General features: G+C 49.2%; 1 protein-coding gene across 3 annotated transcripts in view; it reads left to right on the forward strand.

Moving 5' to 3' along the window:
* Nucleotides 1–16792, forward strand: part of arhgef10 (Rho guanine nucleotide exchange factor (GEF) 10) — a 50979-nt gene that overhangs the window by 30876 nt on the left and 3311 nt on the right. For all 3 annotated transcript variants that reach the window (XM_030356283.1, XM_030356282.1, XM_030356284.1), the window contains 7 exons: nt 635–735; nt 1323–1444; nt 2135–2221; nt 2884–3119; nt 3595–3752; nt 7989–8131; nt 11489–11663. In XM_030356283.1, the coding sequence (XP_030212143.1) occupies nt 635–735; nt 1323–1444; nt 2135–2221; nt 2884–3119; nt 3595–3752; nt 7989–8131; nt 11489–11663 (1022 nt within the window). The remainder of the gene's footprint in view (nt 1–634; nt 736–1322; nt 1445–2134; nt 2222–2883; nt 3120–3594; nt 3753–7988; nt 8132–11488; nt 11664–16792) is intronic.

A 16792-nucleotide genomic window follows, 5' to 3' on the forward strand; every position in this document is an offset into this window, starting at 1 on the left:
CCCTTAACATACACACACACCTTTTAAATATAGGTCTAAATGAGCTGGTAAGGAAATAATTGGACCGTGACTTTTAATATATCATCATTAGCTAAGCTGACGGTGATATATGAAAGTCACGGTCCCATGCACTCCATCAACTCCATGAACTCAATGCACACACCTGTTGCACTCCAGACAGGCTTATTTTTAAACTGTTAACATGTATCACCCTCGGTTGCCATGAGGCTAATGAGTTTGAAACTGTATTAGCTCTTATCCTGCCTCTGTTGTATACGGGGAATGGGTTAACCTAACAATTGTTAGTGCTTGGCACTTGGTTCTATGAACATCCTTACTGTACAAACAGTGATATATTGTTTCTCTTTCTTCTGACAAATGTACTCATTGTTATTCGCTAAAGATAAAGTGTCTAACATTTATATTTAGGGCATTTAGCAATGTATTGGCTCAATCTAGTAGTCAATACAGCCCATCCGGATATCTGACGGACGTTCCAAATCGTAAAAATGCTTGGCGATGCTCAGACATAACTCTGCTCTCTGTTTTAAACTTTTTTCCGCCGTCTCTGTCACGTCTCCTATGATTAGTGGAAATATACGCTACTGCTTGTTGACTTTGGTTCTATCTGCAGGATGGGCAAACCAACGTACTTCAGCGCCGTGTTCAACACCTTCAGCCCGGCCATCAAGCAGTCGTGGATCAGCAACCTGCAGATGGCCAAGCTGGCGCTAGGTACCTCACAACCTCAGACTGTGTCTTCATCATCCCAAACGGGATGTGTGACTCAGACGGCCTTGTGCCTTCCATCTTATGCTTTTTCCCCTTCGTTTACTCTTCTTTCATTTTTTCCACTGGGTTTATGGTTTTATATTCCCTGTTGCCTTTTGCCGGGGTTTGAGGGCTGCTGTCATGCAAATACATCAGCGCCGGCACTGTGAAGCCTCTCTGGAACCGCAACCGCGATGCAGAGGCATCTGAGCGAGCTGCACACTGATCCTAACTGGACTGTAGCGCCCCAGCCGTTTCCCCTGCTTTTGGTTCCACTGCATCACACAGCCGGGCTCATCCTGCGTCTGTCTGGGGGCAGATGATGCTCACTTCCTGCTCAGCTTTGTTCTAAATGCAGAGCTGTTCTTAAACGGGATTCGGTCGGCCTCCGGGCGCCTCAGCGAGCTTCGAACGCCAAGGGAGGACTGTTTTAGATAATCCAGCTGGCTTTGTATGTGGATGGGAAGATTATTAACTGTGACTAAGAGGCCTGTAGTGGTCTTAACTTGATCCACATAGCTAAATGAAAGGCGTGTCTGTGTCTGTGTCAGAGGAGGACAACTTGCAGGGCTGGTACTTTGCTGAGGATGATGTGAGTCAGATCAAGAGGCAGAAACATCCTCTGCTGCTCCGGCAGATGCCAGTGGTCATGTCCAAGCTGCAGGAGTTCAAGGTGAACACACACACACACACACACACACACACACACACAAACACACAAACACAAACACAAACACAAACACAAACAAACAAACAAACAAACAAACAAACAAAAACAAACAAACACAAACAAACAAACAAACATTAGGTCTAGCCCCCAGGAGTTCAAGGTAGCACAGGCCCCTATGGATTTGGTCCACATGTAGTGGTAGGGAGTATGAGCCATATCGGGACAGGGTTTAACACATACACATGCACACACACACACACGCACACACACACACACACACACACACACACACACACACCTCCACACTGCCGCAGACAGACAGACTTACAAGAACACTCCTCCCAAAACACTCTTCCTCTTTATCCATGCTCCATGAGGTCATGGTTGCTCTATTGTTCTCCTCACAGACACACACACACACACACACACACACACACACACACACACACACACACACACACACACACACACACACACACACACACACACACACACACACACACACACACACACACTCCTCCTGAAGCACCTCAGCATTAGTTGGTAGTTCAGTCGGTCATAACCACAGACACTACCATTACTGTCCAAAGAGCAGTGCCTTTGTTGAACTATTACTCTCCTGGAGTATCGGCGCCTGTGACGCCGTGCTGTAGACTGATCACACACCCCCCCCCCCCCCCGTTGCCGCCCCAGGTGGAGTGTGCAGTCCACAACCCCGAGCCCCACGTCAACACGGAGAGCACAGCGGACAGCCCCGCCCTGGGCCACGGCTGTGTCTGGGTCAGTCCCCCTCTGCCTGGGGAAAAGTTTTACGCTTTCACATAAAGCTCTTTTTCTCGCCTCAGTCTATTGCATTGTGTCCACCGTCACATTTCCATTAACACCGCCACAACTTTATTTTAGAGTGTCGTTCATTAAATAGCAGCTACTTTGCCAGACGGTTCAGGGGTTAATAATGAATAATTAAACGGCTACTTAGCGAAAGCACAGGATCATCAATAGTCTTTTGAGCGTCTTACCATTACTGTTAGATCTTTGAGGGCTAAGTGCTGTGTAAATAGTGCTCTTTTGTGGCTGCTTGTGTGATTTAATATTATTCAGTCACTGTTTTTCCCTCAAGGGCAAAAATGGATGAGCTTTGACAGCAACAAAGGCTGACAGCAACATTCTGCCATGATGTCCTCCCAGACTTTAGGGATGACAGCCCGTGCTGTGGTGACATTCAACATAATATATTGGATACTTGGAAGATGATTACTAAAACCGTTTGAATGACAAACGCTGACGTTATTTATATGAAGGGAGAGTCCTGACAAATCCTTTCTAGAGATTCTCAGATCCATTGTAGATGGATTGCTTATCATAGTCCTCTCAATGACCCCCCCCCCCCCCCCCCCCCCCCATACAAACCACTTATAAAACGGCCCAATACGTGTGCTCAGGTGGCCAGCTGCACCAACCAGATGGGCCAGATAGCCATCGTGGCCATGCAGAGCTCCAACCCCAAGGTGACCGAGTGCTTCAACGTGGAGTCCCGCATCCTCTGCATGGCCTACGTCCCGGCCGAGCCGCCCACCCAGCAGAACGGGGACGCGCCCCGCGAGGGGGTCCACCACCACGGCCCCCCGGGGAGGGCCAGCGACACCCCCACCGTATGTCTGGGCATGGAGGAGGGCAGGTGAGGGGGTTAGATGGCTGTGTGTGTGTGTGTGTGTGTGTGTGTGTGTGTGTGTGTGTGTGTGTGTGTGTGTGTGTGTGTGTGTGTGTGTGTGTGTGTGTGTGTGTGTGTGTGTGTGTGTGTGTGTGTGTGTGGCACCGTCGCTGGCACCGTTTCTGAGGAAGACGTGTTCATTTGTCATCTGATTGGTTAAAAGAAAAAGTGTCCATTGATGTTACTCAAGCGTAATTCTGGTTTAGTGTTCTGTTCTCAATTATAATTATAAAAATATAGAACCCAATCTTTCTGCGCAAGGTTACGTATTAAAGTTTAATTGCATTATAAACACCTGCGTCCAAACAATGATCCCATTGTGATCCACTCTGTCCTCACTATCAGTGTTTCTGCTGAAGATCTCACTGTGCAAACTTCAGCAGGGAGTGTGTGTATTCTGACTGAACCGATGGGTCGCCCGCGTGGTTGTATGTGTCCTCAGCATCATCGTGTACAAGAGCAGCCAGCGCACCAAGAAGGTCCGCCTGCAGCACTTCTTCACCCCGGAGAAGTCCACCGTCACCAGCCTGGTCCACAGGGGGCGCTGTCTCTACGCCGGCCTGGTCACCGGCTCCGTGGCCATCTACTCCAGACAACAAGGTGTGTGTGTGTGTGTGTGTGTGTGTGTGTGTGTGTGTGTGTGTGTGTGTGTGTGTGTGTGTGTGTGTGTGTGTGTGTGTGTGTGTGTGTGTGTGTGTGTGTGTGTGTGTGTGTGTGTGTGTGTGTGTGTGTGAAACACCTTTACAAAGGTCTGCCATCACGGTTGTTGACATTTTCCGAGGTTTGTTGACATTTCTGCAGCCATAATTACGGCAATTATGAGTCCATCACTTCAATCGTGCAGAGAAGCACAACAACGTGGCCATTGAGAAACGGTGGCAGCAGTTGATTTAAATTGAGTGATCCTGATCTCGGTTGGAATGAACCATTAAACGTCTGACGTTCGAAAATGGTGGACATCGGTCCGCGAGGGACTGTTTGGTTGGGGGCCCACCCTACTAGGTCGGACCCAGTGCGAGCCCCCCGGCTCAGACCGAACCACAGGGATGGCCGTTGAGGCTGAGGCCGGGGGGTTCGGTTCCCCATGGCACCGGTTGTCGGGGAGAAGCCATTCGGTTAAACGTTGACCTAGTTCAACACACACACACACACACATGCACTCACACACACACGCACACACATTCACTCACACGCGTACGATCATACTGGGCCAAGCACAGGAATGGTTCAGGAACTGAACTCTTCCCACAGCCGTTTTTTTTTTTTATCTGCCCCATTTTCTTTCTTTCCCTTTCATTGTTGTTTTTGTCATCTCTCTGGTCGGCTTTTGTGGCTGCACAAGTGATGGCTCTGTTCCTCTTGTCTCTCGCTTGCTCCCTGGATCCCTCTCTCTCTCGCTCGGCCTTTATCTCAATCTCGTACGTGGAGGAGAGTCAGAGAAAGGGACATCTTGGCTGTCGTGGAGCGACGTGTCAGGGAGTGGGGGGAGAGAGAGATGCCTCTATTCCTCACCAGCCAAGCTGCTCTTTTCTCTGGATGAGACACAGAGCTGCATAGGAATGCTTGGTCCACCTATTTCAGAGTCTCCTTCCACCACATTCCTGTCTCAAAGCTCGAATCTGTCTGTGGTTTCCCTTTTATTTCCCGTCGGGACTTGTCACTAAAGATCCATCGGTCAAAACAGATATAGTGCAATGGAATAGAATAGAATATACATGGTTTTATTGATACTACCCCTTCGCCTCATCATCTACGGGGCTGTTGAAGATTTATATACATGCATCTCAGTTATATCTTGTACATAAACAAAACCTCAATTGATCTGCCTTATCTGTATTTCTCTAATTCCCCTGGATGGAAACATCTCCCCTGGGGGTCTGTCTGAGGCAGCAGGGTTTCAACTGCCCTTTTCCCGTTTGTAGTTGTCTGGCTTGCCGGCTGACATTTGGCTCAGCGCGGTCGGGTGACTGCGCGGCCGTCCGGCTCCTCCCACACCATCCTGTCCCCGCCCACACGCCCGGTCACACATAAAGGAGACCTGAGGCTGACATTGTGGAAAGTTGCCTCTATAATCCCATGGGCTGGTATTGGTTCACCACCCTGAAGCCGGCCTCGGCAGGATTAAGCAAGAGCACTGCAGTAAACATTGATCGCCCATGGAAGGGCTCTAGCGCCATTAGAGTCGCCACTATTGTGTTCTTTATTACGCGGGTTATCGGCTTGGAAACTATGGATTACGATGGAAAAGTTGCTTTGCTTATTTCCAGGCATGAAACTGCGACGTGGAGAGTAGAGATGACAAAGTATTGAGGAGGTGGTTCTCATCATATTCACATCATGAAACGAGAACCGACTTGTAAACACGAGTTGGTACTTTATGTAGATTTTGACATCAATGCAATAACACTACATTATCACCTGCAAGTGGGTTATTAACAGAAATAATGATTATGATTGTCATGAACAATGACATTTAAAGATAAAGCCCAATATTAAATCAACAATAACCGTTTCAAATGAAGACGAAGGATGTGCTGGAACAATGCCAGCTACAACTACAACGTGAAGCGAGACAATCAACCCATCCACACAACCACTAATCACAGCCCGATACAGCACAATTAACACTTAGACACCAATCAATTGAAACAATATGTTCAGAAGAGCTGTGCAGAGCGAGTCGCCCCCTCAAGTTGGAGAGATGTGATCTTTCGTTTGAATAACAAAGAAACTTGAGTAGCCTGTGTTTATCCTTGCGACTTGTGAGTGAGTGTGTGCGGTTAGTTTGATGTGTGTGTGCGCTGTGTGTCCCTGTGTGTGCAGAGTGACTCAGCGCTCGGGTTGTGTTGTCATGACCCATCACCACACAGCCTCCGTCTGCAACACAAACAGCCAGGGAGGGAGAGAGAGAAAGAGAGCGAGGCGGATATTTCCTCACTCTGCAAAGGTCGCACGCCCCTCCAGATGGGCCACATGGAAAGAAACCACCTCAATTGTTTCTCTCTCCGCCTGTTTGTGTTTTCAGTTATCTCTCACTGAAAGTTTGGTGTGGGCAAATCAGATTTCTCTCTGGCTCCGGGTTTATGTTCTGCAGCAATATATGATGCACTCATAGCCACACACGGACTCACACACGCCCACGCACACACGTGTGTTTAAAAGCACCGTTGTGATGGGTTTGTTCCGTTGTTGCCACGGAGGAATGTGGCTGATCCCAGCACTGGACTGGGCTAGGCTCCCTCCAGCAGAGCTGAACCACACACACACACACACACACACACACACGCACACGCCCACACAAACAGCTGCTTTATCATCGCTGTGCAAAGTGCACTCCCCTTCCCTGCTTTTCCTTATGTATAACCTCCCTCGTGCACACACACACACACACACACACACACACACACACACACACACACACACACACACACACACACACACACACACACACACACACACACACACACACACACACACACACACACACACAGTTAGTTTAATTATTACAACAAAATACACCCAGTTTAATTATTACAACAAAATACACCCAGTTTAATTATTACAACACTATACACAGCAGATGCGGGTATCAACACTAGAACTGCTCCACAGTGGATGATTTAGCAGTGCTCCCTGGGCACCGCTGCACCCTCCAGAACGAGCTCGGCTTTCCTCGCCCGGCTCCCCTCTCTTCAATAGGCGTCTTTGTGCCTCCCACCTCACTCACTTCCACACCAGGTCCCAGATTAGCCAGGCAGGGGAGTGTGTGAGTGTGTGAGTGTGTGTGTGTGTGTGGTGGATGTGGAGGGAAAGAGCTTCGTCCCTTCCTGCCCAGCTTGGTCCCATTCAGAGCCAGGGAAGTCATTAGGGAGGGGGTTCTGATTCAGGGCGAGCCACCGCCGTTTCCCAGACTTTAGAGACAGAGAGAAAATTACAATAATGTGTTCAGTGCTGCGACCCGACACTCAGAAGTGTGGGGTTTACTTATGCTTTTCCAGACTTGCCCAGGGAGCGTATTTTCCTGTCATTTCCTATTCCCCAACTGGCCCAATATTAAGCGGATATTCACTTTGATGTGGCTTCTGTTTATATATATATATATATAGTCATACTGGTGTGAAGGCCATTGAACCAAACCTACACGACTTCTGGTCAAACAATGCAAGAACTTGGCTTCTACATGTCTCAGAGAAATGTGTTTCTATTATTTGACACAGCCCGAGGGAATAGCACTAAGGTGGTCCAGACGTGTGTGTGTGTGTGTGTGTGTGTGTGTGTGTGTGTGTGTGTGTGTGTGTGTGTGTGTGTGTGTGTGTGTGTGTGTGTGTGTGTGTGTGTGTGTGTGTGTGTGTGTGTGTGTGTGTGTGTGTGTGTGCAATATCTGTGTCTGGGTAGGTGGGCTGATGTTGCAGGGTCCTTTACCCTCGTGCTTCACAGCTCATTTATATTCACAGGGAACACAGTAAGGGTGTTCATCAAAGGGCTACTCCATCCATTGTAGCAGCATGATGAATGGCCGTGGCATTAACCAGCAGCTCCTCTTTCTGTTCATTCGGTCAGTTCTAAAAACGTTGAATTGCTCTCCCTTGACCCTATCATGTCAAAAACAAAAGAGTAAGAAAATCATAAAATATTCTTTGACATTTTCTAATTGCTTTCACATTTCCAGAGCCTACCGACCCCGTGTTGTTGACAGAAACTGTTAATGTCCTTAACTGAAAAATCGCTACAGCCAGTGTTGTGTTTTCCTCTCGATGGCCATTCGCGTTGCCGCCAATAAAATCCATTAAAATCCACGCAAACATGTATTTTGGTTTCCTGTGTGATGTGTTGCAGACGGCCTGTGGAGCTGGGAGCAGCCCAGCGTGCTGAACCTGGGGGTGCTGCCCATCAAGGCCATGCTGGCGGTGGAGGAGCACGTGTGGGTGTCCTGCGGGGGACACGTCTTCATCGTCAGCACCCGCACGCACTCTGTGGAGGTATGTCCACAATCAGCAGCGCTCGTGTTTGCTCTTCTCCTCTCCCGGTCGGGGTCACCACGGCCCCCCCGTCCACGTAGACGTCTGTGTGCTGAAGGTGTCTGTGGGCAAAGTCCAGCGCCAGGGTCCAATTCTGTTCTGTGTAAATCATACAGATTTAGATAGCGAGCCAGGTGAATGTGTCAGTGTAAGGCATGCAGATGGCTCTGGCTGCATTGTGACTCCAATCATCGTCTCGCACTCATTTGATACAATATTGTAGTAAATCCCAAAATAACTTGGGTGGCACTAGTTGCCACTTTAAGGAAACTAGGCCACTCATAATTCAGAATGTAAAGAAACTGTTAATTGCCTACTTCAACATGTCCCTGTCAAAGAGAAGAAGGTTGATATTTTCTCAAGATGTTATAGTAAATATCTATTCACTGAAGTCAATGGAAACTCAACGTGCCTCGTGTGCACACTGCAAGTAGCGATGAAATTAAATTAAATAATGTCGCCAGTACAATACGATACGCACAGGCGAATGTACAAATGCACCGGCCAATTTTGTGAATAACTTTATACATTCAAACCTATCATAGTTTATACGTTTTATTTGTCCGTATCCAATGAAATATCATTTGGTCTTTTACGGCCCGCAATTTAAAATGAGTTCAACAGCCCTGGTTTGAAGTGTCTGGCTGCATGTGAGAGTAAAATCCACCCCAAAGCAAAACGCATAAAGAACGATCTCCCCTCCTTCTACCCATCGGACAGATCCATTAACAGTATCAGCCTGTACCATTCCCTTTCTACCAAGTCTGTCAGTGAACGGAGGAAGCAGTGTCTCTCTGTCGGTGGTGGGGTAGGTGGGGGTGGTGCAGGTCACAGAGGCAGGGCAATTATCCACGTTAGTGACCTACTCTGAGCTTCGCCTACATCTCTGTAGAATCCACTACCACAATGCAACAGTCTCATCCCATAACCCATATCCCACACCACAGAAACACTTTGCCTCCCACCTACTGCTCCCACCCACCATTACACTGCTTTACTAGCTTCAGCCATTAAACGCGTGTGTGTGTTTGTGTGTGGGTGTGTTGTGGGTGAAGGGGTGTGTGTGTCAAAGGAAAAGAGGTTGCATATTTGTTCAACAGGATTAGTCATTCGCCATTTACTCAATTTCATTTGAACACATTCGTTTGAAGGACTTTACTACTACTATTTTACTGTTAATATTGTGTAATTTAGAAGACTCTATCTTTTATACAATGGAAACATAGTCACTTAGGACCAGGGAGGGATTATATAGTAGGGAAGCAGTGTTATCTATTTATGTAACTACCCTTGGCTGTGCGAAAGAAATAAAAATAAAAATTTGATTTATTAAACATGACATTTATTGATAATGTAATAATAATAACAAGCTTATTATCTATTGTATTCTATGGTTTGAACTTCCTATTTCCCTGAAATAAATAAAAGTATGTGAAATAGAGAGGCTAGTTGAAAAGACTGGGGTTTATCTTAGTGAGGAAACTGGGGCAGCCTCTGAATCGTTAAGGAACCCTTGATTAGACGCTCTGGGCGTTACAACAGGGTCTTATGAGAGGAAGGGAGCTGGGCTGCTTGAACAGGACCACTCAAAGCATTGAGTCAACAGACTTCTATGTTTAATGCAATGTGAGCTAATTGCTCAGCGCGGGCCAACTCTCACTGCTAGCTTCACCAACGGTATTAAAGAGCCCTCAAGCCCATGCGTAATGCCACCTCTCTCACACACACATTCCTGCAGATCTCGCTCTGCATACCAAGGAGCACTGTCCATGGTTCTCTGTACTGTCCCGTCGGAGTCCAGGAGCACCTCCTGGACAGGAATAGATGATCCCTCTGACACACACATGCACACACACGCACACACATAATCTGGTTAGCTCCAATAAGCTTATTATGGCCCACCTGTCTCTCGCTCTCTGTCTCTGTCTGTTTCTCCCTCTCTTTCACTCTCCCTCTCTCTCCCTCTCCCTCTCTCTCCATCTCCCCCTGCCTCTTCCCCTCTCTCTCTCTCTCTCTCCCTGTCCCCTTGAGTGCTCACCACAAGCCCTGAGAAATAGACTCAAGGGGCCAGAGGCTTAATACGGTAGAGAATATAGAGGAAGAGAAACTTTAAGAGAAAAGGGAAACAGGGAGCGGCTGATTATGATGAGACAATACAATGGGTAGCTGTGGGTTTCTCAAAGGTTACCGCCAAAGGCAATGTTTTCTGTGTGTTTCCGTTGCCGAGCAGCATTCTACCCTGCTTTGCAGCTCTTGTGAACGGGCTCTCCTTGGCCAAATAAAGACCCGCCTCCACCATGGGGAAGTGTGGAGGGCTTACGTAACTGGCACAGATGGAGCGGAGCCAGCCTTCAACATAGTGCTGCCGAACGCATTGCCATGGCCCAATCGCGATTCCCTTTTTTGTCACTTTAAGTAATAAGTGTTATGAAAAATAGAACACTAATGTCCTTGGCCCTCATTACAAGGAAGGGACTTGAGGAGATCGTATGCAATCAGGATGAATAATGACACACTTTGATTACACCAGATATCCCCCGTGGGCCCCAGCCTCGTTCCCGTCCGCCCTGGATAACTCTGTGCCCACATTCATTCCTCTCAGCCCCCCCGGTGACATTCTACCCTGCACCGGCCTGGCTGTTGTGTTGGTGGCAGGCTTTGTTGTCATTGGCAGGGCCCCAGAAAGGCTCCCACCGGCCCCGCCGTCCAACGGGCGGCAACAGGGGGAGCCCGTTGAGGAGCCCGTTGAGGAGCCCGTTGAGGAGCCCGCTGCTCTGAACCGTTGGGGTGGATGGACGGAGGAATCTGGTCCCTGTTGAATAACTGTCAATAATAATGATGGCAGTTACACAAGGCTATTATTATTAAGCTGATTTACGTTTATCAATGCCGGCAACTATCAACCGACCTGTTGGTATTGTCAGCTCAACCTTCAATTTCCAGGGAGGGCATCAACTACTTGTACCTGCGGAAACTTGGACTATAATTAGACTCATTGTTTTTCAGAAGCCCTGTTAGTTTGTCAGGGGACATTCATTATTTACTCCCCCTGGCTGCTTATTCATGCAAGCTACTTACACTTTAAATAGAGTGGAGATACTGTCAACAACATACAAAAAAATAGAAATCTCGACGGCTTCATTGAGAATAGCGACATTTTTAGGTCAAGCCTCTGCATACTGTGGGATATAGTAGTTGCATAATAAACACTGTGTGAGTGCTCAGTTTATGAAATGCTAGCCTTAACCCCCCGTTGAGCTCCCAGACCCATCCGCCAACCGGCCCTTACCCCCTCTCTTCCCCCCCCCCCCCCCTCAGAGGCAGCTGGAGGCCCACCAGGAGGAGGGCATGGTGGTCTCCCACATGGTGGTAGCCGGCGTGGGCATCTGGATCGCCTTCAGCTCGGGCTCCACGCTGCGCCTCTTCCACACGGAGACCCTGGAGCACCTGCAGGACATCAACATCGCCACGCCCGTCCACAACCTCCTGGCCGGTAGGACCGACACCTCCCCGCGCCGACGGCCGCCGGCTACGTGTAGCGCTGCTACAGGCTACCCGATAATAAAGAGTATTAGTGTAGCTTGTAATGGGGGGCCGCACTGTAAATGTGTATTGACAGGGTACAGCACTGGTGGTTAGGAGATATAAGAAACAGTGGTTCAGTGGTTCTTCCATCGGAAACCGCAACGATTCAGGCTGCCCTTCAGTGTCACTCAATACTGAATGCTGTCAGACGGTGAAAAAGCGGTGCAAAGCGGTGTGTTTGAGAGTGAACCGGAGCCTTGCACCGTCCTTGATATTCTCTCTTCTGATTGTTCTGGCAAATATACCAACCCAAGCACTTCCTCCTCTGTTCTCTCCTCCAACGCTCGGGCAGAGCTTGTTTTCCTGTGAGCTCATGTGATTTTAAATAGGAGTTTTCTAACCGGATGTCTGTCCGTCTGTAATTAGCTGACATCAGGCTGGGTGATCCACCAGGGGGCTTTCATCTCCACGCGCATCCGTCATGCTGCCGTCAGCTGTCCGAGGCAGCCTCTTGTCTAAACACGGAAATCCTTGGAACGTCGCGATACACCTTGATTTGTGCTAGTGTGGTCATCTTTGCCTTGACATGCCAAACATTTCTGACATAACAGCATGCGTTTGTTTATTTTAGTGGCCCACCTTTCTATCGCAACGGTTCTGCTGCCTCTCCGTCTTGAATCACCATCCGAGGAATTCCTATTTAGACATTTCCTCTTTGAAGGCCTGCACAACCTGTTGCCAAGGTGTTCTGCATGTTGACATTGCCATGCTATTGAGCGTGCAGTGATCACAGCAAAAGTCAGAGATGTTGGGCTCTGAGGGAGATTGGATGTAAACAAGTCATTCAGTATAAGCAAATGAGTCATGATTATGTATTATTTTGTGGCGCATGTGTTAATATATTAAAATATTGGTGCACAAGTTGCAATCGGCAAACAACACCTTTTGAAGTGAAGCTTTTTGCCTTAGCCGTTGATCCACGTTGTCACCATGGCGACGGTTAGATCCGACTAGAGTGTGCGTTTGTTTTCCGCTCGCCGTGGTGGATAAGACGCCGTCTTTCTCCCCCGGTGCACTTGGTGTCTCTTGAGGTCTCTAGCCAGACACCACTCGGGACGTCCCACTTTAATGGCTGGTCACGTTACCATGACAGCTAGTCCCATCGGAGCAGACAGCTGTGTCGGAACATATAATCTCCTGCTGCTACATCAGCCCCCAAGAACTGTAATAATCTGTCTGCCAGCATAAACAAACACACAACACCCCACCACACACACACACACACACACGCACACCCCTGATTTATAGTTTTAATTCTTTGTTCCCCTTGGCAACGAGTAGCTGTGTTTGCGGAATGATTTCGGGTGCATTCCATCTCTTTCCGTATGCATGCTGAATAATGCAGCCAGCTGTGGCGCTCTCTCCTTGCTCGGTTTGTCCTGAGGATGAGGTCATTCCCTGGTTTTATCAGGGTACTTTGACAGCTTCCTCCCAGAGCGCGGTTGTATAGTAATTAGATGATGCATCCTAACTGTTGTTGTTCATCAGACACCAAGAGCAGCCTGCTGATAAATGTGTTTGTTCTGAGGGGGACAGCTATGATATAGAGTGTGTGTGTGTGTGTGTGTGTGTGTGTGTGTGTGTGTGTGTGTGTGTGTGTGTGTGTGTGTGTGTGTGTGTGTGTGTGTGTGTGTGTGTGTGTGTGTGTGTGTGTGTGTGTGTGTGTGTACATGTGGGTGTAGATTACCTTGACTGCACTTGCATTCTTGAAGAGAAGAGCTTAAGGTGTGTTGTGGTCAGTAGTTAATGGGGAGCCTGCAGTTCTACAGTGTTGTTTTAGCAGCATCATTAGCTGTTAGCTTTGGGCTGCCATGTTATGACCACAACAGACATGAATAACAACAGAAGACCTCCGGTTACATGCACCAAAACAAATAATGTTTCCTTCTTCTATGATTAATTTCAATCATTTGTGCGATTTAAAATCATGGCATTATTGGATGATCCCCAAAAACAATCCAAAATTTAGGAATGCCAAGTTGGATAAGTCTCATTATGATATATTATCTCTAACTAATTCCTTTCTTACTGCCCTCCATTTTACGGTTATGGAGGTCTATTTATTTATTTATAAACAAAGGTCAATGGAGCCCTATTGGAGACATAATCTACATGTACTGATGAGTTGTTCATGCTGTGGGTGAACATCAAACGTCCCAAAGGATGGTGGAGATTTCACGGGGAGTAGAAAAGCGCTGGGGTTAGAGCTCAATGCACGGAGTCTTCCTGTAAATACCACACGGCTATCAGTACAGGTCTGAGAGGAAACCGAGTGTTTGCCCTAACTACATTCAGATGAGCGTGTGGTGAAGCCCTCGCTCTGGCGAGGCGGCTCTCAGAGCCAGACGTTTGAGGCCTCCGCCTCATCCAGATGTGAATGATAAAGGCTAAAGACTGCTCTGGGCCATCCCATGCCTATAGTAGCTAATGCAGTCCATACCCGCCCCAGAGGAGGTTGGTTCTGGGAAGGAGAACCAAAAGAAAACAACACTCTCCATGAAAGCCCTCCACCAAAACCCAGCCTGGCAGGTAGTGCCACTCAGAGCCCACTTCCTGTTCGCTCACTTCCTGTTAAAACCACAGGCCCTCTACCCTGTAACATCCCCCCCCCCTGCCCCCTGCCTGACCTCCATCAAGGTCAAGACCACCCCACCTCCTGGTCCCAAGTAGGGTCCATGTGGATGGGCTTCTGCAAGAGCAAGTGAACTCTTTGGAACAAATGTCCCTCTCTCTCTCTCTCTCTTCATGGGAGCTATTTCACACAATGCAGCAAATCGTGGTTCTGCCAACCTGCTCATAACTTTTATTTTCTTCTGTGGCATGTCGCGATCCGCGGCTTTTTCCGGAAATTCCCCCGCCGTGAGTCTGACGCCCGCTGTGAGCCTGAAGGGTGGCGGTCGAGAACTGCGACCACCAGACGTCCTAGTGGGTCAGACTGCTCGGGCAGAGAGGGCTGTCTGGGGGGGCGGCGGGGGGGGGTCGATTCCAGTTACAGGAAACAGGGCTGATATTGGATCTGGCTGAATGAAAAGACCGGTACGTTCCATTTTTTTCTTTTCCACCCACTTTCCTTTCAAACGTGTCTAAATAGAGATGAACGTCGATCGTGTTTCACAGCCTCACATGGAACGGTGGGCACCGCGTTTAGTTAACAATTTCCTCGACATGAGAAAGAGTTCTCCACGGGGCGTTGGCGTTCAGCTTGAGTAACCCTGAGAACTGTGTGTGTGTGTGTGTGTGTGTGTGTGTGTGTGTGTGTGTGTGTGTGTGTGTGTGTGTGTGTGTGTGTGTGTGTGTGTGTGTGTGTGTGTGTGTGTGTGTGTGTGTGTAATAATGGAATAATGGACACACCCAAGGTGGGAAGGGGTAAGTCCATCTCAGGTTCAGGCATGTTGAACACCTCAGCCGGCCTGCTTGCTGCTGGATCCATCACCTTTCATGAGTGGTATCCCACATAGAGCCACTCATGAGGGAGCTGCTGTGGGGAGAGATCGAGGGTCTAGGGGAAGGTTGTTTGGCGAAGCAGGTCAGATACACACATTGCTTCCTATTCGTAGCACACAGAATCTGCCATCTGAAAGGTGTTTCACTTCTAAGGCCCTTGTGTGTGAAGGCTTCCTGAGTGTTTAACAGGGTGGGGGGGGGGGGGGTGGGGGGGGGGGGGATGCAGAGGTCATCAGGGCTCACTGGTAGACCGTGAGATGAGGTGTTCCCCAGAGAGTAGGCTGCTCTCGCTGTTGGGGTGGTGGCCTGCAGAAGAGGAAGGAAGTGCTTGTTTCCATTTGTCTGAATCGCTTTTGACCTAAATATGCAGCCAAGCATGGCCTAATGACAGGCAAATGTGTGTGTGTGTGTGTGTGTGTGTGTGTGTGTGTGTGTGTGTGTGTGTGTGTGTGTGTGTGTGTGTGTGTGTGTGTGTGTGTGTGTGTGTGTGTGTGTGTGTGTGTGTGTGTGTGTGTGTGTGTGTTTGGGCTCACTGGGGTGACTCCCACACTGTACACAATACAATGCAAACCCAGAGGAGCCTGCATTCGATCGAAGTGAACCTTTCATCTTATCTTCGTTTTTTTTTTTATCAGGTCATCTTCTGTTTCCACAGTGTGGATCGGTTGTCGGGTGTTGGACAAGAGGGGGCGGGGTTTGAATTGCATTGGAATACTCGAAAAATGGAGTGCACACAAGACTACAGCGCAAAGCGAGGGTGAAGCGGTCGCGGCCCGGCGGTCGTTTGTGCGTCCGCTCCACTCGCATAGTGCTGAGGCGGGCGGTTGGTGCCGGCGTGCCGTAGCAGGGGGGGGGGGGCCGATGTGTTGGGTGGGGCGTCGCCGCCCTTACTGGGGCCCGACGGCGCTGAGTGCGGATCAAAGCGGCTCTCCGGCGGGATGGGAGCCAGAGCCGGGCCCGTGTTGACGCGCGGCCCGGGTTTTATTTTGGTTCACCCTCTGGGCGGCGAACTCCAAATATTATGAAAGGAGGAAGTCAAGTACAACCCCCCACCCCCATCCCCCGGAGCCAGCAGCCTGAGCCTCTGCTGACCTGGGGTCCTCATTAAATACATATGTAAGCCCCCGGTTGTCACGGCCCCCCCCCCCCCCGTCTCTAGAGGGGGGTGCTGCTGGAGGGACAACCAGTCCGTCTGCCTATCTCAGACTGCTGATCTCCCATCATAAAGCCCAGGGGGATTACTGTAAGGGAGGGGTGAGGGCGGGGGGGGACTGGGAAGGAAGGGGGGGGGGGGGGGCTCTAGTCGGAGTGCTGGGTGTTGACTCATGGCCCCTCTCACCACCCACGAAGCCCAGCTCAGGGCTGGTTTTCACCCCCTGGATTCCCATCAAAAGCCTTCCTCATCCTCCCCTCCTGTGCAGACACCTGACTAATTATGGGCTGTTGTTACAGATCCCATTCCCATGGAGTTATTAGAGGGGGAGGTGTTTCTGGTGTGAGAGAGTGCCAGGTTCCTCATAATAAGTCACTCGAGCAGGCTTTCTCCCCCGGTCCGGCGGGAACGTGCCACTATCTCCGACTGTCTGTCTGTCT

This window comes from Gadus morhua, chromosome 5 (assembly GCF_902167405.1).
Source record: "Gadus morhua chromosome 5, gadMor3.0, whole genome shotgun sequence".
Classification (NCBI taxonomy): Eukaryota; Metazoa; Chordata; class Actinopteri; order Gadiformes; family Gadidae; genus Gadus; species Gadus morhua.